General features: G+C 40.2%; 1 protein-coding gene across 3 annotated transcripts in view; it reads right to left on the bottom strand.

The window, feature by feature from the left end:
- The window catches only part of LOC309804517 (transmembrane emp24 domain-containing protein 7), a 142,234-nt gene that overhangs the window by 12,933 nt on the left and 104,051 nt on the right, over positions 1-25,250 (bottom strand). Inside the window, exons 1-3 of one of the 3 annotated variants that reach the window (XM_082621889.1) lie at positions 8,430-8,653; positions 8,123-8,347; positions 2,837-3,082 (exon numbers count right to left, since the gene is read on the bottom strand). In XM_082621889.1, the coding sequence (XP_082478015.1) occupies positions 2,837-3,082; positions 8,123-8,317 (441 nt within the window). In that variant the 5' untranslated portion in view covers positions 8,318-8,347; positions 8,430-8,653. Of the gene's footprint in view, positions 1-2,836; positions 3,083-8,122; positions 8,654-25,250 lie in introns of those variants that run through there. The other 2 variants (XM_082621888.1, XM_082621890.1) reach the window with 2 other exon arrangements.

Genomic DNA, 25,250 nt, shown 5'->3' with positions numbered 1-25,250 from the left:
AATCCCAGAGATAAACCCATGCACATATGGTTACTTTATCTTTGATAAAGGAGGCAAGGATATACAATGGAGAAAAGACAGCCTATTCAATAAGTGGTGCTGGGAAAACTGGACAGCTACGTGTAAAAGAATGAAATTAGAACACTTCCTAACACCAAACACAAAAATAAACTCAAAGTTGATTAAAGAGCTAAACGTAAGGCCAGACACTTATATATAAAACTCTTAGAGGAAAACATAGGCAGAACACTCTATGACGTAAATCACAGCAACATCCTTTTTGACCCATCATCTAGAGAAATGGAAATGAAACCAAAAATAAACAAATGGGACCTAATGAAACTGAAAAGCTTTTGCACAGCAAAGGAAACCATAAACAAGATGAAAAGACAACCCTCAGAATGGGAAAATATATTTGCCAACGAAGCAACTGACAAAGGATTAATCTCCAAAATATACAAGCAGCTCATGCAGCTCAATATCAAAAAACAAACAACCCAATCCAAAAATGGGCAGAAGACCTAAACAGACATTTCGCCAAAGAAGATATACAAATGGCTAACAAGCACATGAAAGGATGCTCAACATCACTAATCATTAGAGAAATGCAAATCAAAACTACAATGAGGTATCACCTCACACTGGTCAGAATGGGCATCATCAAAAAATCTACAGACAATAAATGCTGGAGAGGGTGTGGAGAAAAGGGAACCCTCTTACACTGCTGGTGGGAATGTAAACTGATACAGCCACTATGCAGAACAGTATGGAGGTTCCTTATAAAGCTAAAAATAGAACTATCATATGACCCAGCATATACCCTGGGCATATACCCTGGGAAAACCATAACTCAAAAAGACACACATGTACTCCAATGTTCACTGCAGCACTATTTACAACAGCCAGGTCATGGAAACAACCTAAATGTCCACTGACGAGATGAATGGATAAAAAGATGTGGTACATATACATAACGGAATATTACTCGGCCATAAAAAGGAATGAAATTGGACCATCTGTAGATGTGGATGGCCCTGGAGTCTGTCATACAGAGTGAAGTCAGTCAGAAAGAGAAAAATAAATATCACATATTAATCGATATATTCCACGCATATATGTGGAATCTAGAAAAATGGTACAGATGAACCTATTTCTAGGGCAGGAATAGAGATGCAGACGTAGAGAACAGACATGTGGACACGGCTGTGGGGGTTAGGGGGGAAGAACTGGGAGATTAGGTTCGACATAAATACACTACCATGTGTAAAACAGATAGCTAGTGGGAACCTGTGGTATAGCACAGGGAGTTCAGCTTGGTGTTCTGTGATGACCTGGAAGGGATGAGAGGTATGGGAGGGAGGTCCAAGAGGAGCAGATATATATATAGATAGATATATATAGATATAGATATACACACACATACAGCTGATTCACTCCGTTGTACAGCAGAAATTAACACAATTAAAAAAAAGAATAGAATAAAATGTGATACAAATAAAGGAGGTTAAGCGGTCCTAAAAGCGTTTATCTATGTAGGTTTTTATCTACCTATCTATCTTGGCTACACCAGGTCTCAGTTGTGGCACGTGTGATCCTCGTTGCGACATGTGGGATCTTTTTTAGTTGCGGCATGTGGGATCTTTTTTAGTTGCGGCATGCGGACTTCTTAGTTGTGACATGGCGTGTGGGCTTCTAAGTTGTGGCATGAGGGCTCCTCAGTTGCAGCATGCAAACTCTTAGTTGTGGCACGCATACGGGATCTAGTTCCCTGACCAGGGATTGAATCCGGGCCCTCTGCATTGGGAGCGTGGAGTCTTACCCACTGGACCACCAGGGAAGGCCCTGCTTAGGTTTTTAAAGCAAACTATCTTATTTTACAAATTAAAATTTATGAAGGTTAAGTTATAAACAATGGCCCCAAAGAAAAATCTTTTTTACAAAGTGCTGTTCACACATGATGCTAAAATAAAGAGAACATTTCTAAAAATAAGAACATTTGAACACATCTTATTAATGCTTACAATAGGTTTATGAATTAAGGCTCTTACACATTCTTAAAATCTGCCTCTATCACTACATGAGTTTGGCCAAGAGACTACCTGGAACCTGGAAACAATGAAATCCAATTTAAGGTTTTAACAAGAAAGTGATAAATAATTCCTTTGAATACCAAACTATCTTTTAGACATACTCTAAGCTCACAATGTATCTGAACTAGAAATAAAACAGCCCTTCTCATCACCTGAGCAGTATTTGTTCACTGACTCTAAATTTCTTTTGCTATCTTTCCCTCATTAAGCTATTCTTCAAAATAAAACCCAATTTAGTTACCTTAACTATTTCTGTTAGATGACTTACTATTAATCTTTACTACTTTACCTTCAGTTACAGCAAAAGTTACTGTAACAGCAGTTTGAGTAACACTTAATACTGGTATAAAAGTATATATATATTAATTAAGGCATCATTTTTGCTTCCAGTTATACCAACCTGCTAAGTTATGGTAGCAACATTCCTCCATGAATTATAGAAAATGCTTCATAATGCTGGAGTACTGTTTAGACTCTTAAGCTTCCTTTGCCATTGATGTTTCTACCTAAGTGACCCCCCTATTTTAATGTCTATTTTCTTTTCATAAAATCCTTTAACACTGTTCTTCACTAAAAAAGTCTGAAGTTCTCTGTGAAATGCCTAATCTACTGTAAGAGTTAAGATACTTCTTAAAGGTTGTGTTAAAGTCACAAAATTCTGTGTTCCATCAATGAGTTAATGGATATTAAATTATGCTTTTTTTCCCTTTAAACATATCAATGTTGTGTTACTGACTTTTTATTACCTGGGTAAGAGCACTGACTCGGTTCTCACTAGGAAACAAAGGTGGGTCTTCTCCAACTTGAAAATCAAAATACACGGTTTTATGTGTGAAAGTAGAAAATTCATTGCTGAAGCAAAATTTGTATGTCCCATTTTTGGAGGCTGTGAAGGTAAAACTATCATACTGCTTCTTCATCTCTTTGTATAACACATTACCATCAGGATCTTCTAATCGACAATCTACATCATAGTGACCACCAGTAATCACCTACAAAAGAGAAAAAAACAAACAAAAAATGAAGAGATCACTGCAACTAACAAGTTTGAGAAGTCAACCAGGTTTCCTGTTAAAATGGCTATAAGGTTTTTTTTACCATCACAGGCAATTTTACATTTCTTTTTTTTTTTTTCTTTGCGGTACGCATGCCTCTCCTGTTGTGGAGCACAGGCTCCGGACGCGCAGGCTCAGTGGCCATGGCTCACAGGCCAAGCCGCTCCGCGGCATGTGGGATCTGACCGGGGCACGTACCCGTGTCCCCTGCACCGGCAGGCGGACTCTCAACCACTGCGCCACCAGGGAAGCCCCATTTCTTGATTTCTACCAGTGGATGGAACTTGGGAGGCAGATTTCAGTTCAACTAAAGCTTTACAGAAACTGAACAAATTTCCTCATGACAAGAGAGAGGGAACTAACCAACAAGCCAGACAACTGTTCTAGTTACTAGAGGCCTCTTACATCACTTAATTCTCCCAACAACCCTACAAGACAGTATTTTTCCCTCAATTTGACAAACTGAGAAACTGAGTTAAAATAAGTAAGCTACCCAAGATTTTTCACCTAGTAAGAGGTTGAATGCCAAATTCATACTCTTGACCCTTAAGCTTACTACCATGTAATATTTTCCTTCCGAAAATTTTTTCATCTAGTTTCCTATTAGCATCATCCAAGCACTCTTAGATAGTACAGTGAAGCACTTAAGTAGGTCAGTCCTTAGCCTAACACCCCACGCACACTTCTTTTATAGAACTTAAACTCATTTTACTGCCAAATTACAAACAGACTGTGTTTCTTAAGTTCTTTTATAGGTCAGTTATATGGAATTTGATACATACTTTGTTTTGAATTACATTTTGAGCAGAATAGACTTGTGGCCTGTTCCAAGAGTGTATCATTATTTACAAACTTGTTTCCAAGAGAAACATAAATGATTAAACTACATTGTTTTAACCCCTGTGATTAAAGCAAAACCAAAACGAACAACACGAAAGCAAATAAATGTTTTGTTCCTCTGCACAGTCTGTGTTTAAGGGAAAGCATATGAAAGGAAAGCCAGGGGTAGGTGAAAAGCTTCTGAAGAGGATTTTGGAGCTATTTTCAAAAGCTTATGCTTAATCAGTTACAATTCGAGCCATTTGAGTTATACAAATGAAGAAAAGAGGGAGACGTTTTCCCTGAGGTTACTTGGCAAGCATAAGAGAGGAAGAAGGAAAAGGATTAAAGAGGAGAAAAAACTCCTTATATGAGAAAACACTGACTGGGAAAAAGAGGGAGAGGAGACAGGAGAAGAAACATAGGGTGCCTGTATCCACTTGAGGTAATGAGGAAGAGACATTGGGTTTGGGGGTTCCCAACCACCACGAGATATATTTTCAAGCTTGAACCCTCTGGGTTAGCATAATATTGACATTCTACATTTGTGGAACACAGGGATCAAACTTTGGACTTCAGAGAAGATTGATTATTTATATGACCTTTTGTCACTAAAGAGATAGATAAATAACTGAACTATGTCAAAAGATCATTTTGATAATGAAAGGAAATATAACTAGGCACTTAGGAAACCGTAAAATACGCAAATATTAACATACAGATGTAACGTTTGACATAAAAACAGTGTCTTATCAATTGGGCATTTACCCCTCCCCACCAAAAGTCGACAACCTTTCTTCTAGGTGAAATAATGACTTCATTTTATATACCCAATTAATCATACTTAACCATAGTACTTTGAATAATCAAAACATACAAACAAAAATATAGAACCAGAACTGATCATCACGCCACTTTTCTTCTATCAAACTTTAAAACAAATCATCTTACTTCAGATAAAAATCGCCCTTAAAACCTATCTGGTCACGTAAGAAAGAAACTGGGGATCATCTCAAATTATGTGTCTACCTGTCTGTCCAGTTAGTCACAGAAACCTCTCGATATTATTGCCTCTCTCAAGTTCACCCCACCTCTTCCATTCCCAATCCACAATCCAGATGGGACTACTGGCTCAACTTCCTACAAGGTCTTCCCATAATCCAATCTGTCCTGCCTCTAATCCAGGGTTTCTTAACCTCAGTTATTAGATTATCTGGGGCTGGGTAAGTCTTTCCTTCAGGGGGCTGTGTTGCCCTGAGCACTGTAGCATATTTAGCAGCATCTCGTCTCTAACCACTAGATGACAGTAACACCTCCCTCCCCACAGGTCTCAAAACCTTTTGATAATTCCTGTGGCCTCCAGAAAAATCCAAACCTGTTAACAACAGCAAACCACACCCCTGTACCTCCTCAAGGAAGTCTCAGCATCTTTTACACCCCTTCTCACTGTGTTCCAAACATACCAGAATGCCAGAAATTCTCTGAACACGTCCCTGCTCTACATCTGCACTAATAGTGACAAATTGCATGGGGTGTGTTTGCTGAAGAAGAATCACAGGACCCAAAACGACTGTGCTCATAAATCCACAGTGTATGAGAGGGAGAGGGCACAGTATAAAACATCGCTGCCGAAAGCCGTCTCACAGCAAGAGGACAGAAGAGACCAGATATGGGCTCCTTTGTTCTCCCTCTGTGAGGGATGTGGCCAGAAATGTACCCTCTCAGGTCAGGAACCACCCAAGTGTGCACGCAACACCTTGGAACCAGTGAGCCCAAAGTAGAGTCTTGACTGGGTCTTTTTATATTTTGCTTTTCACATAAGCATACTTTTGTCGTGTAACTATTCTCAGTAGCAGACTCCCTGGGGGGTCTCACTGAGACCAGGTACAAATCATCAATCTCACTGTCATCAATGAACAATGCTGACAAACTGGCACAAACCTCCCCGCTAAAGCCCTCAGACCCACAGTTACAAAGCAACACTATGATTCAGTATTTTCAGTGCCGACTCAGGTTAATTTTCAGGCTTGCTGCAATTAAGTCTCATAAACATAACATATCTGCTGAGGAAGTCCCTCCCCCCTCTGCCACCCTGTAGAGTAACTTCTATTTATCCCTCTAGACTCAGCTCATACATCAGACCCTCAGCTAAATTTCCCCTGATGATCCTCCGTCGTCAGCCAGCACTATACCTAGTGTGTACTTTCATTACTGCATTTAACATTACATGACTATGTGTCTATGTAAGGTCCCTGAGGTCAAGTTCAGCCTTATTTGTCTTTGGGAGGTAGTAAAATTAAGTGGTTAAGAGCTTAACCTGGGAGGGAGGGAGACGCAAGAGGGAAGAGATATGAGGATATATGTATACGTATAGCTGATTCACTTTGTTATATAGCAGAAACTAACACACCATTGTAAAGCAATTATACTCCAATAAAGATGTTAAAAAAAAAAAAAAAGAACTTAACCTGGAACTTCATAGTGATTCTGCTACCTGTTACATTTTGTAACCTTGGGTCTCAACTTACCGAAGCCTCAGTTTCTTCATCAGTAAAAAAATAATAAAAACTCTCTAATAAACCCATCTCATATCGAGTTGTCCTGAGAATTAAGTAATACACCTGAAATGCCTGCTATACTGTCTGCCACATAATAAACACTTATTTTTTAGCCCGCAAGAGTAGTATAGTAGTACTCTCACCAACAAGCACAGCATCTGCACGTAGAAGTCAAGAAATGTTTGTTAAATTCAAACAAAATTTTCACTGACACTTTATATTACAATTATTGCTATCATCTTTTCTGTCTCCTGGTCCTAACCCATGAAGTTAAGCAAGCCTAAGAGTCATCCTTGGCCTCCCTCCCTCACTCACTGTAGCCAAATCATCACCAAGTTCTGTTGCTTTTACCTAAAAAGTATCTCCCATCCTTTCACTTTTCTCCTTCCCCAGTGCTACCACCCTAGTCTCAGCCTGGACCACTACAATAGCCTCCTAATCAGTTTTCTACACATCTACTTGGCAACACTCCATAATACCTTCTCTACCTGCACAAGTTAATATCCGTACAGCTACCAAGAATACTTAGAACTTGTCACTGCACTGCTTACAACCCTATGATGGCTTCTCATACTCTTAGGAAAAACTAAAATCCTTTACCCGGCCAGCTGGGCACTACATGGTCTGGCCCCTGCTGACCTCCCTTCTTCTGGCTCCTTATTCCCAGCTATAGTGGACCTCTCTGTGTTCTTCAAACTCCCAGTCACTGTTACTACAGTGACCTTGCAAAGGCCATTCCCTCTTCACCCTCACCAAAGCATTTACAACTCATCTTTTACAGTTCAGCATCAAATCACTTCCTAAAGGAAGCCTTCACAGATTCCAATGACCAGACCGTATATCACCTATTCTCTGCTCTTAAAGCACAATTCTGATGAATGAACAGGTACTAATTAAGAAAAGAACCGTAGGATGGGTAAGGACTCAAGGGTGATGGTAGCGATCCTAGCTATTTTGTTCACTTCTCTCTCACCAGCACCTAGTACTCAACAGCTGTTCAAACACGTTAAGTCTACCAACAAAAAAAGAAACAGTAAAGACTGTTCTAACCAATTTAAGAAACTACGTTCTGTTAAATAGGCACTTTTTTATATAATCCCCCAAATGAAAAGGGGCCTCTCATTTATCACAGCAATTCCTTCTACAAATCCTTTGGCAGATGGTCATCTCTTCCAACGACAGGGACCACATTAACCAATAATCCTAGTATCAATGGAAAAACTGAAAAGCAATGGAGTTAGATATCGGCAGCACTTGAAATCTGATTAAAGTGGAGGTGCGGATTAGACAGCGGCGGACTGACGTTGGGCACTATGAACAGGAATACATTTCTTTTTTAAAGGAAACTCTTAAAGAAGAAAGTTCAAAATGAAGGCCATTAGAGAAAAGACGGAACAATCACAGCCACAGGAAGCATTTCTGGCATTTATATACCTTAACATCTGGTCTTAAATGTCTAATGCGCAAGGTTTCGGACAGGAAAGCCAAATGGCCTGCATCAGCTACCTAGATGTGATTCCTGAATCGGCCAAAGAATGAGAAAACAGCCTCGACCCTGGAACCGCGAGCTGGGGCCCGCGACCGCCTGAGCCCGTAGTACCTGGAACTCGAGAGTGCACTTGGTGCCCTGCGTGATGTCCTCGTAGAAACACTGCTTGGCATTGTCGGGCAGCTCGAACGTGATCTCAGAGGCGCCGCAGGGCCCCGGCACCAGCAACAGCAGCAGCGCGAGCAGCCTACAGCCCCAACGGCCCGCGGCGGCAGCCCAGCGCTGCGCGGACCCCAGCCGGGGCATCCCGAAGCGGCGGCGGCGGCCTCAACCGAGCTGCGGGGAGACGCGGGGTCAGGTCTGCACGGACTCACGGCGCGCGGCAGGCCTCACCCCAAACGGCACCGCGAAGACGCACCGCAGAGCTGCTCCGAGCCCCGAGAGATTCGAGATGCGCAGCCAGTCCGCTGGTCACGGGGTAGGGGTGCTGAGTGACCAGGGCCTAGACGCCAGAACGAGCTGGGGAGCGCAGATAAAGACGGCAGAAAACAAGCGGAAAAGACTCGAGATAGCCGGAAGCTGGGACAAGAGACTGGGGAAAGAGGCGGGGCCTGAGGCACCTGCTCCAGCGACCCGGATGTGCTCTCCCCAGGCCGCGGGGAGAGACGTTGGAGTGTGTACGTGGAAGCTCGCAAGGCGTCAGCTAGGCCTCCGACAGCGCCTGGGCCGAGAGGCGTGGCCAGCATGGTGAACGTGGCGGGGCGGGGCCAGGAGAAGGGGTGTGGCCTGTGGTAGGAGCTGCTAGCCCGTGAGTGTTTCTGCGAGAGCTAGACGCTGGGGAGGCTCAGAGGGAGTGATGAAGAGCCAATACTGCTCTAGAGGGCTAATCACGGGTGGTAGAGCGCTTTGCAATTTGCAGAGAATTTTCTTGTAAATAATGTTTGGGGGGAAGCAGCTTTGCTAGGAGCGCGAATTCTGTGACCACCAGACTGCAGGAGTTCTAATCCCTACTCTGCTGGTTACTGGCTGTGTGACCTTAGACCAGCTGCTTAACCTCTCTGCTTCAATCTTTGAATCTGAAAAATGAGAAAAATAATAGTACGTAACCCAGAGGGATACTACAAGGCTTCACTATTTGAAAAAAGCCCTAGAAGAGTGGTTGTCATACAGGAAGCATCATACAGTAAGCATGTACGTAGGAGCCAGGCAGGGAAGCCAGAGGGTGGTGGGAAGGCCGGGTGGGGAGGTGGAGGTGTTTGATGAGGGGGGTGATGAAGGACCTTTAATGGCCTCAGGTGCCCAAAGCCTCTGCAGGGGGAAAGGAGCCCCCAGGAGATGAGATTTGGGGGAGATTGCACCTTCCTGAGACCAAGGAAGCAGAGCAGGACCCTATGGGGCCTTCCCAGGACAGACAACCCCATGCCCTAACCGCCCCAACAGTGCCATGTCCTCAGCCTGCCTTTTGTCTGTAGAAAAACTTTAGTCAAAGAATACATTTAATCAAGAAGTGAAAAACTGCAGAAGCAAAAGAAAACCACCAAACAAGACAAAACAGCCATAGTCATTAAACAATGTCAAGGACATTTAGTTCCTTCTCAAGGGCTATAGATAATATTCTGAGTCATATCCTTTGAGCAGCTGTCTTGTAGATAATGAAATCCCCACCAGGTGGAAGAAATTAACTACATGATGACCAGACTGTAGCCATGACATAAGCTACCACAATTCCGAGAACTGGCCTCAAAGAAATGGGAACAAACTGGCCTCAAAGAAATGGGAACAAACTGGCCTCAAAGAAATGGGAACTGAAGACTAACTGTACTTAAAACAATCGAGGTGACACTGGTCAGACCAATGCATGACTAATTGCAGGACAACTGTCAGAGGTGACTGTGCTGTTTCTGCATGTAGCCCCCTCCCTCCACCTATACACACCTGAAACTCCCCTTTAAAAGGTCTTGCCCACTGATTGATTGTCAGTGGAGAGTTGACCTTCAGAGGTTGCCGGCCTCTGAAATAAAGCGAACTTTCCTGTCCAACCAATCTTGCCTCTCGACTATTGGCTTTCGAGTGGCAAGCAGCTGAACCCCACTTTCGGTAACGCTAGGCCAGAAAAAGAAGTTGGGTTTTTTTTGTGTCTGTGAGTGGAAAGAAGACTGAATTTCAAAATAGAAAGCTTGGGTTCTATTTTCTAACTCTTGACCCTTGGCAAGAAACATTGCTCTTTTAAACCTCCATTTCTTCATGCATCAAGTGGCAATACAAACAAACAAAGAATGAATGAATGAATAAGATTAAGACCATAATGCAATACAGTACACACCACCAGAGAGGCAGATAGACAAATTTTTAAAAATACAACAATACCAGATGTTGGCAAGCAAATAGGACAACCAGATCCCTCATACATCGCTGGTGGAAATGTAAATTGGCCCAACGGCTTTGGAAAACAATGTGGCATTATCTAATAAAGTGGAAGATACATATATGGCCTAGAAATTCCACTTTGCATATACTTTAAAGTATGTACTTTGCAGCAGTGGTTCTCAAAGTGTGCTCCAAAGACCTTTGGGAGACTTTGAAACCCCTTCAGAGGATCTGAGATTATCTACGGGAGGCTGGATTTCCATCATACATCTCAACCAAAACAACATACAACATATCGAATGTAAAAGCAGATGAGCACCCAGCTTCTTGTATGAATCTAGATATTAAAGAAATTCACACAAATGTAAAGCAATGTGACCCTTATCACTAAATTTTCATTTGGACAATATTTCTCTTTTTCATGTTAAAATGTGTTATCTATGTTAACATAGGTAGTAGGTGAAATTGTGTACCCCAAAAAAACATATGTCCAAATCCTAACTTCCAGACCCTGTGAATTCGACCTTACTTGGAAATAGGGTTTTTGAAATATAATTAAGTTAAGCATATCAAGATGCAATCATCTTGGATTTAGAGTGGACCCTAAATCCAGTGACTGGTGTCCTTATAAGAGAAAGGAGAGGGAGAACTGAGACACACAAACACAGACACACAGGGAGAATGCCACGTGAAAACAAAAAGATTGGAGTGATGCATCTAAAAGCCAAGGAATGCCAAGGATTGCCCACAGCCACCAGCAGATAGGAGAAAGGCATGGAACAGATTCTCCCTCAGAGCCCTCCAGAAGGAACTGCCCTGGAAATACTTTAATTTCAGACTTCTGGCCTCCTCAACTGTGAGAGAATACTTTTCTGTTGTTTTAAAACACCACATTAGTGGCAGTTTGTTATGGCAGTCTCAGGAAATGAATATAACACGTAATGGGTTTATTATTGTTATTTTATTTGTTTATTTTTAATTGAAGTATACTTGATGTACAAATTATGTCAGTTTCAGGTGTGCAATATAATACTCTGACAATCAAGTACATTGCAAAATGATCACCACACATCCAGTAACCATTTGTCACCATACAAAATTGTTACAGTATTATTGACTATACTCCCTATGCTGTTTATTACATCCCAATGACTCATTTATTTTATAACTGGAAGTTTGTGTTTCTTAATCCCCTTCACCTATTTCATCCAACAGCCACCTACCTCCCCTCTGGCAACCACCAGTTTGTATTTTGTATCTATGTCTGTTTCTGTTTCATTTGTTCCTTTGTTTTGTTTTTAGATTCCACATATAAGTGAGATCATATAGTACTTGTGTTTCTCTGACTTATTTCATTTAGATGACTACCCTCTAGGTCCATCCATATTGTTGCAAATGGCACAATTTCTTTTTTATGGCTAATATTCCATTGTGTATATATTGTTGTTATTTTAAATAAATTATTCAGTAAATATTTTCTCTCAAATCTCTATAAATTTTTCATTAAATAATTTTTATTAATTTATTTTATTTTATATGATTTTTAAGATTCTGGAATCAAAAATTTGAGAACCACTTATGCACAGGTATACCATGATGCATATGCAAGAATACTTAAAGTCAAAGTCTAATAATAGTCCCAAACTGGAAACAGCACAAATATCCATAAATTTGAGTGCAGTCTGAAATGCGACATTACATAGCAATGAAAATGAACAGATTATAGCTACACAGGACAACATGGGGGAATCTTATAAACACAATGAAAAAGAAACTAGGCAAAAAAAAGAAATCATATAGAACATAAAGGCTGACATCAGGCAAAACTAAATGATACTGTTTCCCCTAATACACAGTGAAACTATCCAAAGAAGCAAGGGAATGATTATCTCAGAAGTCAGGATAGTGGGGAAGGATAGGGTGATAGGTGAGAAGCAACACTGGGTGGAGAATGGGGCAACTTCTTTGGTGTTGGCAATGATCATTTTCATAGCCTAGGGGGTGGTTACATATATTTTCACTTTATAATTACTTGTTAAACTTATTTATTTTTATATGCTTTTCTGCATGTGTGTTATATTTCACAATAAAAGAAGGAAAACTTAATATGCTGGATGCATCAGTTAGCCATTATTGTGGTAAAAAACACCTCAGAAAGTGTGGCTTAAACAATATGTATTTATTACTGCTCGAGAGACTGTAGGTCAGCTGATGGGTCTGCTCTCAGGTGGGCTCAAGCATTGTCTCTGGTCAGCTGGGGGTTGGGTAGGCAGCTGTGCTTATCTTGGTTGGGTTTGCTCTTATTTGGGTGGGGTAGCTGGTTATAGGTTGGTCTAGAATGGCCTTGGCTAGGACAACTGGGCTCCCCTCTGTGTAGTAGTCTCTCATACTCCAGCAGGCTAGCCCTGGACGGTGCACGTGGCAGTTACAGAGTTCCGAGAGAATGTGCAAGGCTTCTAGGGGCCTAGGCTCAGAAATGGGTCCTGTCACTTTTGCTTCATTCTATTAACCAAAGCCAATCACAAGGCCAACCCAGATTCAAGGGACAGGGAGGAACTGCAAAGACATTGTGTCAGTCAGGGCTCCATTAAAAGAAGCAGGACCACTAGCAGAAAAAACGACAATAACAAATATATAAATGAGTGTGTGTGTGTGTGTGTGTGTATATATATATTTATATATGTATATATATTTGATATTGAATATAAATATATTTAATATTTCTATAAATGTAAATATATGTGTGTAGACATATTAGATAAGGAGTTGACTCTAGGAATTTGACTTTATTAATTGTGGGAGCGGGTTAAACAGTCTATGGGAGGCTGCGGCTTCTTTGTCTGGTTCTGGAGCCTGAAGTCTGTAGATAAAGCAGTCAAAAAGGAAAGATGGATATGAAGTGCAAAAAGAAACTGGGCCTGTGAGGATGGGCCACAACCTACATCACTTTCTCACTCTCTCCAAGCGTCCGATTTCAGTGATGGGGGATCTGCAGGAAAAGCTGGTGTTCTTTACGCACCTGGCTCAGAATCAGAGAAGATTCAGGCGTAAAAAGGGATATCGTGGCTGCTTCATCCCTTCTGTCTTTCAGAATGTCTCTTGTGGTTCACTAACCTCAACTATGTAGGGAATGGAATTCTAGGAAAGACTAGTTCTACTTCAGCTAATTGAATACAAATCCACCATATGCATTTTGCAAAAGTGTTGGGGGAGGTAGGTATGAGAGAAGAATTTTGTTGATTTTTGCAATCAATCTACTCCACTGGATAAAGACAGAAAATGAAGAAATCTATATTCTTGTCCTTGGAAGTTTTATAACCCCAGTAAATTTCATCTACTATGAAATTTCATAGTAGAAATTTCATAATTTCTACTTCTAGAAAGTAGAAATTTAATTGTGTTCCAGATTTTTAGTTTATCTTTTCACTTCTCAGGATTAATCTAAGAATCAGAAAGAGTATATACGTGAAAAAGCTTCATAAAATACACAAATTAATATCATCTTTATGTCAGGTATACCTCCTTACTAGGGACTACAAAATATTATTAAAAAAAATTAACCATGATTTGTTTAGCTTACGGTGATAACACAGCAATGCAAATTTTGACTCAAACATAGTCTTTGAGCCTACATAACGTAGGAAGTATAATGTAGTGTAAGCTTGGGGAAATGACCTACTCTTTCTGATACCTAATTTCTTCATCCATAAAAAGGAGGTAATTATACCTATTTTGTAGGTGGCTGAGAGGACTGAATGAGATGAGATAATATCCATAACAGTGCATGAAATGCAGTAGACATTCTCTATATAATTCTCCTTCAAAAGGTTACTATTAAAAAAACCCTTCATTTTTCTTATTACTCCTATAGATGGGGGGCTCCTCTTATTTCTGTATGTTAAAGTATTAGATCAGATTAAGTAATTAGATTAGAAATAACATAAATCTAAAATCAAAGTTTCAAATGACAAGGTTTAGGCAGAGGGAAGGGACATTGCTGTGACCTCCTTGGCGTTAGCGTCAGATACAGATCAGGGAAGCTCTAGGATTAAGCATTTGGCCTCGTAGAGATGAAGATGGCGGTTTAGGCAGCCCCTGACATAAGGGAGCAGGGACCAAAAATGTCAGTATCCTCATGATTCTCCCTACAGCCTGCATTCCTCTTTATCTGAATCTGAAATATTCCTGAAAACATCTTGGATAGAAACTTAGGCACTAGAGTTAGCCTCTAATTCTAGTATTTTTAGAGGTAGTCTATATTCTAGTATTTTATTTTATTATTATTTTAAAATTTTTATTTTATTCATTTTTGGCTGTGTTGGGTCTTCGTTGCTGTGCGCGGGCTTTCTCTAGTTGTGGGAGTGGGGGCTACTCTTTGTTGCAGTGCGCGGGCTTCTCATTGTGGTGGCTTCTCTTGTTGCAGAGCACGGGCTCTAGGCACACAGGCTTCAGTAGTTGTGACTCACGGGCTCAGTAGTTGTGGCGCGCAGGCTCAGTTATTGCGGCGCATAGGCTTAGTTGCTCCGCGGCATGTGGGATCTTCCCGGACCACGGCTCAAACCCGTGTCCCCTGCACTGGCAAGTGGATTCTTAACCACTGCACCACCAGGGAAGCCCCTATTCTAGTATTTTATTTTTTATTTTTTCTTTTTTCTTTTTTATACAGGGAGATCAGCTCGGTGCTTTGTGATATTCTAGTATTTTAAATGGGAAAAATAGTCATGCATTCCACATTCATACAAAAAATCCAACTAATTTTCCTAAATATCACTAACTACACTCTTTAACTTACATAACATTCCATTTATTATATCTACATGAGATAAGCATTTAAAATACTGATCATCCTATCACTTATATGTGGAATCTGAAACATGACACAAATGCACTTATCTACAAAACAGAAACAGTCTCACAGACATAAAGAACACACTTGTGGTTGCCAAGGGGGAAAGGGGTGGGGAAAGGATGGACTGGGAGTTTGGGATTAGTAGATGCAAACTATTATATATAGAATGTATAGGGTTTCCCTGGTGGTGCAGTGGTTGAGAGTCCGACTGCAGATGCAGGGGACGCGGGTTCGTGCCCCGGTCTGGGAAGATCCCACATGCCGTGGAGCGGCTGGGCCCGTGAGCCATGGCCGCTGAGCCTGCGCGTCCGGAGCCTGTGCTCCGCAACAGGAGAGGCCACAACAGTGAGAGGCCCGCGTACCACAAAAAAAAAAAAAAAAAAAAGAATGTATAAACAACAAGGTCCTACTGTATAGCACAGGGAATTATATTCAATATTCTGTGATAAACCATAATGGAAAAGAATTTTTTAAAGAAAGTATACTTGTGTATAATTGAATTACTTTGCTGTACAGCAGAAATTAACACATTGTAAATCAACTGTACTTCAATAGAAAAAAATTTTAAAAATAAAAAACTAATCATCCCATTATTCAACACTTGATGGGCTTATCAATGGTATGTTTGTATGCAGCTCTCAAAGATAGTATACAGTATCAGATTTAAGTTGTGTCTTCCTTCTACATTGCAATGAACATGCACTGTAATGTGAACAAACAAGGACGAACTATGTTAAAAATACATACTATATCTTGGAAACTAAAATTTTTATAAAATGAGGCAATTTAAAAAATAGTTCCTTTCCAATTGCCCAAGTGAGCTTCAGTGATGGGAGGGAAGGGGGACTGTGATCTTGGTAGAGGTTTGGTGATGGGTGAAAGTTGAGAGAGAGTGAGCTAGTGAAGGAGTAAACTAATGCAGTACATGCCACAGGTGTGTCCAGGTCTAAATTCAAGATATAGTTAGACAGTCTTCTCAACTTGGCAACCGAGACTCAATACCAAGGATTCTCAATTGAAAATCCTCACCTGAATCAAAAGGACAAAAACTAAAATAGGACAATAAAACAGCTCCCCAAAATGGATAAGATTCCCTTATCTTGCAGTTATGTGGCTCCCAATAATAAGATTGTGCGTGGGAATGCATTTCTGAATGTAATACTTCTGCTCATGCTATAATCCCAGTTATTTATAACACCAATCATTTCCTGTGCGTGAGCTAAAATATCTTTTAAACATCGGGCACAGAGTATTCAGAGTTGCTCTTCTTCCCCTTTCTCTTTTTCTGACTGACAGTGAGCCTTAAGTTGAACAAGTTTCCTTTAAGTTCTTCAACATTGTCCCTATGTAACTATAGCCATATAAATATAAGGTTAGAGTTATATAAAGGCATATACTTAGCAATAAATACATTTGATTAGCAGCATCTGTGATTTTTTTTGCTTTCAGTTGATCACTTCCCCAAAATGTTGATAGTTAGCAACTAATTGGCAGGGTTGATTTCCTGGAAGACATTTTTACTTAATGTCTCAGTGCATTTGGGTACACTGCTACAGACTGGGTAGCTTATAAACAACAGAACTTTGTTTGTCATAGTTCTGGAGGCTGGGAAGTCCAAGATCAAGGTGTCAGCATGGTTGCCCTCTAGTGAAGCTCTCCCTGGCTCATAGCCAGCATCTTCTCACTGTGTCCTCACAAGATGGAAGGACCTAGGGAGATCTGTGGAGTCTCTTTTGTAAGAGCACTAATCCCATTCATGAGGGCTCCAACCTCATGACCTAATCACTCCCCCACCTCCTAGTATCATCACTTCTGGAGGTTAGGATTTCAGCATATGAATTTTGGGGGCGTACACAAACATTCAAATCATAGCCCTTAATAATGTGAAGATGATATCTACAATGTACAACCCATGTAAACAGGGACAGCAAGGATCCATCCTATCTGGAAAAGGTCTGAGCTAGGGCTACAGTTCACTCTGCATCTGCTCCAGATGCATACCTAACATACATATTTTGGCTGGCAGATGCATGTAGATTTATTACAGTGGGTTTTGATTTAGAGTGAATTTGGAGGAAAATTGTTTGCAATCTTCAGATGGTGAGAATTCAGAAAGTGAGGGATGCCTGTATTTTTGCCCATAGATTGCTCCCTAGTAAAGACTTAGCTGGTATCTCTGATATTTAAGAGAAAGTCAAATGGGCACATTAATTCATTATTCTTCACAGTTCCTTAATCTATTTGAAGAGATAGACACAGAGATAAGCAGGAAGGGTACTTATTCAGACTCTTGTGAATACCCAAATCTGTGAGTACTATTAAGGCATACAATTTTTCCACAGGAGGCAATAAATTTGAAATTTAAAAATTGATATCACCTCTTCAGAATCTTGCTGAGATTAACTGCCTACTTGATAGTGAATAAAGAACAAAACCACAAGGAAATCAATCCTGTTGGCTAATCATGTAAATCATATTTGTGTCTCAAGGAAAGAACAGATTAAGAAGCCACTGAGTCTCTCACCAATGGCTGAATGGAAAACACGGAATCTTTGGAAGCCAGGAATCCACTCCACTATCTTGTCAGCTCACCAGAAAGCTGTAGTCAGACCATGTTTTTCCCTCTCCAAAGTAATTTCTCAACATTGTAGAGTTAGGATTTCAGGTTATGCGCATGTTATGGGGCGATATTTTAAATATGCATTTGAAAAATGTTTTTGTACTTTAAAAAATTGAAGTTGAAGACAGTAACAAATACACCACCTTCCTTGGGAACATCAGTTCTGCATTCTCCAAAATGCAGGAAGCAATGGAGGAAGAAGCTCCACTTGTAAATGGGCAAGCAGCCCTCTAACACACTCTGAGGTTTTCAGATTCACTTCTCACCCTCAACGCCCCACCAACACCATACTGACCGCTAGGGGGTGCTGCTCCCTTTCTAATACTTCTGCTCAGGTACAAACATTCAATTGTTTCTTTTTCATCTGGAATTTACAGCTGAAATATTTAAGCAAAAACTTTGCTCAAGGGACCAGGATAACAAAAGAAAGATGAGGATGAAAAGTGGTTAGTGAATGTATTACAAAACTTCTGGAAGGTCATGTGAACAGGTTTGGACTTTTTCCCAGGGCAATGCAGAACCGTTGAAAAATTTTAAGCATGAAAGAAGCTAATTAAAGTTGTATTGTCAAAAGAGCATTCTGGCTACCATATAAAGACTGGGTTAGAAAGGTGAAAATATTGAAACAAGGCGACCAATTGAAAGACAATTATAGTACCCAAGATAAAAGATGGTGGTGACCAGAAATAAAATAGTGTGTCTGGTGATGGCTGACTGGCACCTGTTGGGATGGGTGTAGGGTGGAAGAGGATATGAGTCAGTACAGTAGGAGATGAAGAGATACTGGACAGGAACAACTGAGTAGAATTCAGAAGATGCTGTGGGAAAAAATGAAAGAGCAATTTGACTGACTGACCTGATGGATTTTCTCTGAGATTGAGGAAAGCGTTCCCTAACTGAAGCCAAGCTACTCAGCTATTGAGAGACATCCTGGTGATGCAAAAGAAACTGGAGCAGCCTGGCAGTAGAAAGCAGGGAGCAATCATTTCTGGGAAGACAAAAATGTGGCATTCTATAAATGAGCACCTCTGTTTTCTAGGCACTGTGCTAGGTGTTTGAAATATACAGAAGTCAAGCATCCTTATTTTTATTATAATTTCCTCCTTAAAAAACTCGCATTACAAGACAAAGAATTGTCTTCCCTTTGCTCTATTATTTGGCACATAATAGGTGGTAAATAAATATTGGCTGAAGGGATGGGTGGATAGAGAATACAAATGATAATTGTTTGGATACAGAGCACTATTCAGAACTGAGCTCTTTCCTCTTCTATTGTGGCAATCTTATTTTAGCCATTTGAAAATATTAGGATTATATATGTGTCATTTTCCAACAACTATATTGACTAGGTTACCCTTAATCAGATAATAATTATCATTTTCATTTGTAGGGATATCGCAGTTGGAAACAAAATTGCATTGACAAATGCAGAGGAACAGTTCCAGATAGGTGGTCAGGGCAGGAAGCAATTGGAGAGAACCTTAGTTCATTTGCATTGAGCTTAACTGGCAAGGCTTACAACACATAGTGTCTTACATATCATATTATATAATTGGGTAGCAAGAACCAATAATAAAACAATGTCTTTTAGCTTAACATTGGCACCTGGAAAATTCAGCCGTGGTCTTGCTGAATGAGACAGACGATGCGTGTAATTAAGAAGAGCCTTGGGGCCTCCCTGGTGGCGCAGTGGTTGAGAGTCCGCCTGCCGATGCAGGGGATACGGGTTTGTGCCCCGGTCCGGGAGGATCCCATATGCCGCGGAGCGGCTGGGCCCGTGAGCCATGGCCGCTGAGCCTGCGCATCCGGAGCCTGTGCTCTGCAACGGGAGAGGCCACAACAGTGAGAGGCCCGCATACCGAAAAAAAAAAAAAAAAGAAGAGCCTAGTTAGAATTTCCTTTGAAAAGGTCATCCTCTAAGACCCTATAAACTACAGATTACTCAGGATTATACTGCTATATAAGACACATTAAACAGAAAAAAGAATACTAGTCTGTTTCTGAGCAATAGCCTCATTCTATTGTTGTCACATCCATTCACCTAGAAATCTGGGAATCATCCTTGAATTCTCTGTTTTCCCCAGTATTGCGTTGATTTAATATTTTGATAGTGAGAAGGAGCTATAATAACTCCCATCTGGGGCTTCTTGCCATAATTTTCCTTTATGGATCAGAAGCCAACCTGGAAATGTTATCAATTTTTGCTATACCAACCTTATAGTCAGGAGCTGAGAAAATAACTACAGAATGTACCTTGGGCCCAGTTGGGCTTAGGGTGAAGCAGACTTGGATCAGAATCCCATTTATTACTTGCCCCTTATAAACCCCTGCTCTAACTGATGAATCACTTTGATGTTTAGAATTAATGTTAGCTAGTTAGCATCTAATCATCCTTAAAATTAGAATTATTTCTCCAAGTGCATGATTTCCAAGGTAAATGGCCAAAATCCCTAAAAGGAAGGCAAGCTGTATGATCATGGAAAGGGCTTTTCTCAAGGACATTCAACTTCTTATTCAAAACATTCGAGGGCTGGGTAGATTCAGGTCTGAAAGTAGATGAAGACTGTGGTTCTCTGGAGCGGAATTTCAGGTCAGATTTCTCCCAGACTTCACCCTACTTGGAGTCTGTGACTGTATAAATCAAGTAGGACCTTGGTAGGTTGCTTACCAATTTTATTCATGTGGACCACATGAATTAACCAGAACCAGAAATCTCTGCATAGTATACCTTATTCTAGGTCTAATTCACAAACCCACTCTGGGGACTTCCCTAGTGGTCCAGTGGCTGAGACCTCACGCTCCCAATGTAGGGGGCCCGGGGTTCGATTCCTGGTCAGGGAACTAGACACAACCCCTCCCACATGCTGCAACTAAAAGATCTTGCACGCCGAAACTAAGACCCGGTGCAGCCAAATAAATAAATAAATATAAAACCCCAATAAGGCTTAGGAAAAAACCCACTCTACTGCATGTTACGAGTAGAACCATATTTTTTATGACATGCTGTCTTTAGAGACCCTTCCGACCTCACTGAGCTCAGGGAGCCCATTTTTTTTAGCTTTTCCTACCAGTCTTCCCAGCTTACTAAAGACAGCCAGTAAAGCACATTTTAATGGCAGTGGTGTTTTCCTCACCGATCTAATGATCATGGCAAGATGGAGAGTCTTCAGGGCTGAAGTGATGGTGAGAGGGAGGGTGGAAAGGATGCTTATAATATTGAATCCAACATGGATGTCCTCTGAAGTCTTTGAATTCATGCCTCCACCTCATGCAAAGGAATTTGTCCTCTTCGATATAATTTAATGCAATCAGTCATTTGTTGCAGGCTTGTATTCGTTAATCCAGTCAACACACTTTTAGGATCACAGTTGATTTCCTGAGCCAGCTCAAAGAATGGCAACACTTGCATCGAAATATAAGCTATCTGAAAATATTCCCTCCTCAACCAAGCATCTTCAAAATCCATTTTCATTAATATTCTAAAAACTTTTATGACGTGAATTAGTAAATTCCTGCAATCCCTTATCCTGTAATCCTCATTCTCCTCGCTCTGGTACTATGTTTCACTCTGAGTTTGAATTCCAGCTATCAGCCAAGCCACAGTGAGACTCAGGAGGCTTGATTGTTAGCTTTCTTCTGCAAGGGAGGTGAGCTTCCCTAGCACAGGCAAAGAGAGACGAGTATCTCAGAAGATTTGGGGGGAGGGAGGTTTAGACTCTCCACGTCCTAAGTGTGTCCTAATAATTGCTCTTCTAATTGTCAGGATCCTAGTTTTTCCTGATCCTTGTCTTAATTGTTTTACTTAATCCTGATCATTTTACTTGAAAGACATAGTGAGGTTGTGAATTCAACTAATATTGTAATAAAGCAGCCCTAGAATTTATCTTTAGGTTTGATTTTCAATGACTTCAGGCTCCATCAATCACTGGAAAGATTTGAAGTTTCATACTGTGCTTTGAGGAAAACTTTTTAAGATTTGAGAGTGCCTTTGAGAACAATTCTCTTGCCTAATACCCCAGGGATTTGCCCCAGGTGAACACAAACCGGAGATTACCTGTCCCACCACTGGGTACCTTGGGCTGTTGGCCTCCCAGCCTGGAATCTGAACTTTTGTCACTGCTTCAGTTCGATTTTTTCAGTTCAAATATGCATGAAGTATACTATAATAATCATTTGGGTTGGTGAGGGGCTTGTGATTTTAAAAAGTTGAACAAAGTGCTAAGTTATTGGGCATTTTGAAATTTATGCTGACTATATGTGAGCTCTTGGACTTGTCTCCAAAGGTCCTGACAAAATGATGACAGGCCATCTCTTCAGAGAATATAGCTCATCAGATTGTGTGATAACACGTGCTCAGAATTTCATCTAATTATTGCCCATCTTCAATCCACTTTAGAATATGACACACATAAGTTAAAAAGAACTCTGATAATTAATGACTCATATTTTTGTTACCTCTAGCTTTACACTGATGATAGCTTATTAAATTTCTGTGACTTGTGACATATGGAATCTGATCCCCATCAAGAAAAGGCACAGAGGGGTTATGTAATGCATGCCAGATAATCACCTCCAGAATATAAATATGATTAGACAACCCCACTCTGACCTTTCTAAAGAGATAAAAGAAAACGTTCGTTGGCCATGCCCAGATGGCATCACTGGCTATCTGCCCAATATATAAATTTCTTAACATACAGCTGACTAGATAAGAAGAAAAAAAAATCCACTAGTAATTTGACAAACATTATATATAATACTGAGTGTTCATATTTCATATTTTAGGTATTCACTTAATTCAGATGGCAAATAGGGTAATCTTTAATTCTGAGACTTGTGATTTTATTTGTGATAAAAATGAACCCATTCCTGGTTCCTCACTCACTGGTTACATGGGATGAAGTAGTTAATCTTGAGGGTGGGTGAAATTACTGAGCTTTCCTAATGCTAAACCATAATAAATTTTTATTTTATTTTGCTTTCAATTTTATTTTATTTTTTTAACATCTTTATTGGAGTATAATTGCTTTACAATGGTGTGTCATAATAAGTTTTTAAACGGCTTTTAAAACAGGGCAGGGATGCAGTTTCTGAGTTAGGCTCCACCATATGTATGTATATATTTGGCCTGAAAATTCACTTCAGAGACAGGACAAGGAAAAAAAATATGACAAGATAGTGTGTCAAAGGTGAAGGTGACAGAGAAAAGGCTAGGGTCTAGATAGTAATCTCACATGAGCTTTCTCACTACACAGGGATAAAAGATAATATGTTATTTTTATATCACTGTGGTCTATGTTGTCTATATGTGCTACTATATAATACTGTGTTTTCCCTAAGCCCACAAATAATGATGCTTTTTATATTTATACTTTTATAAATAAAGTATAATTTATACTTTTATAAATAAAAGTACAACTTATACTTTTATAAATAAGCATAAAGCCCAGTTTATACTCATTTATAAAAAGAAGCCATGTTTCTAAGGACTAAATGCAAGAATAAATACTACAGTAGGTAGACTAGCTCAGGGGGCAGAAGTCAAAATTTCCTGAGGAATTGTGATTACAATGTGAGGTCCTGCCACAAAATGTGACAAGGAGCTGCAAAGAGCAGAGAATTGTAAATCTTTGGGGAAGGTGGTATGGAGAACTGAGTTTGGGTATGAGATGCAAACCAAAGCATATGTATGAGGGGCAACCGTTAAGTGACGTGTCAGATTAAACTCATGTGCCACACCTAAGTGTGGTCCCCCTCAAAATTGTAGCCTAAGGAATGCTTCACAGTGCAAAAGATTCTCTAGGGCTCCTCCTTTGTGACTACCCATAGCATATTCTTTTGAATTTATTGGCATGGAAAAATTTTAAAGAGGAAGATGAGTTTTAAGAAATAACCAAATATCATTGGAATGTGGACAATTTAACTGGATAGTGCTATTTTTTAGAAGAAGAAGGGGAAAGAGAAAGGAGATAATAAAATAATAAAGATTATTTTCTTGCATATCTGATAAATTAATTTTAAAATAATTACATTTACAACTTATATATGCATGCTCCTATTGTACTGCACATCTACTCAAACATTTATATTTATATTGATATAACATTACCAAGTTGTTCTGAAAACAGGAAATGTAATTAATTTCAATTTGGACTATAGGTTTTATGTGATTGATTCACATAGAATATGTTCACAGTGCCCCTGTCAACTCTGGGGATGGATAAAAATTATAGAGAAACAAAATACAGGGAGAAAGCATGAAACTTCGTGTAAAAACCATAACTAATGGTAGCTTTAACTATGTCAAGACAGTAACCTTGTAAAAAGGAGCTGACACAAATCAGCTCCCAATCTACCATACATGAGATCAGTCAGTGGGTGGAGTTGCCACTTAGAGCACTTACTGTGTACAAAACACTATCAATTACTTTACATACATTATCTTGTTTCTTTCTCAGAGCAGTCTTATTACCTGGGGATTACTATGATTGACTTTAAATAGAGGTTTAGAGAGGTGAACTAAGCTCACACAGGTAATTAGTGGCAAAGCCTGTCCAATCTGTCCAACACCAGATTCTCCACTCTTAATCCTTTAAACCTTCCTTAATGTTTTTGTAAAAAGTAAACAAGAGGTATTATAAAATGGATGTGCTCTGATTACATTGAAACGATTACTCTAAAGTCTGCCCTTGGAGCAAGTGCACACGTGTGCGCATGCACACAACACTTACTGACTTGCGCGCACGCACACACACACACACACACACACACCCCTCATCCAGATGAATGAATTCCTTCTCTCTTACCTTTTATCATGTCTTCTCTCACTTCCCTTCCTCACTGTCGCCCTTCCATCAGACTCTGCCTCAACCTTGCCATTACTACTCATTTCACCTAAATCCCACCCTTACTTCTCTTTTTCCCCAAAGGCAGACCTTGGTGGGGGGGGAGGGTAATAGAAAGAGGTCCCCCACACCCAACCCCAGGCCATGGATCCATTTAGCTGTGTCTGAGAAGTCTCATTTCCCAGCAGACTATGTGCCTCAATCCCAAAACCCTTCTCTAATCCATAGGCAGAGATGCCCCGAGTTATCTCAGCGTCACTTTCCTCTGAATTGTACCATCTTCCTTTAGGTCCTAGGAGGCATATCTTCACCATCTGTTTTCTTTTCTTAATGAGGTTAGGAGGGAACACATGGAAAGGGGTGCAGGAGGAAACCTTTGCTACACTTAGATGGTTTCTAAAGTGTGTTACACTCCTGGATAGAAATAAGCCTGTTAAAAGACTATTCAGTGTGCAGTGCTATACGTCAATTATATCTCAATAAAACTGGGAGAAACAAAGTATTCAGTAAGTGGGGCTGCTGACCTGATATTGCCCACTCTGGGCACCAAGTCTTGAC

This window comes from Mesoplodon mirus (assembly GCF_964341445.2).
Source record: "Mesoplodon mirus genome assembly, chromosome: 5".
Classification (NCBI taxonomy): Eukaryota; Metazoa; Chordata; class Mammalia; order Artiodactyla; family Ziphiidae; genus Mesoplodon; species Mesoplodon mirus.
This window is presented reverse-complemented; position numbering and strand designations above follow the sequence as displayed.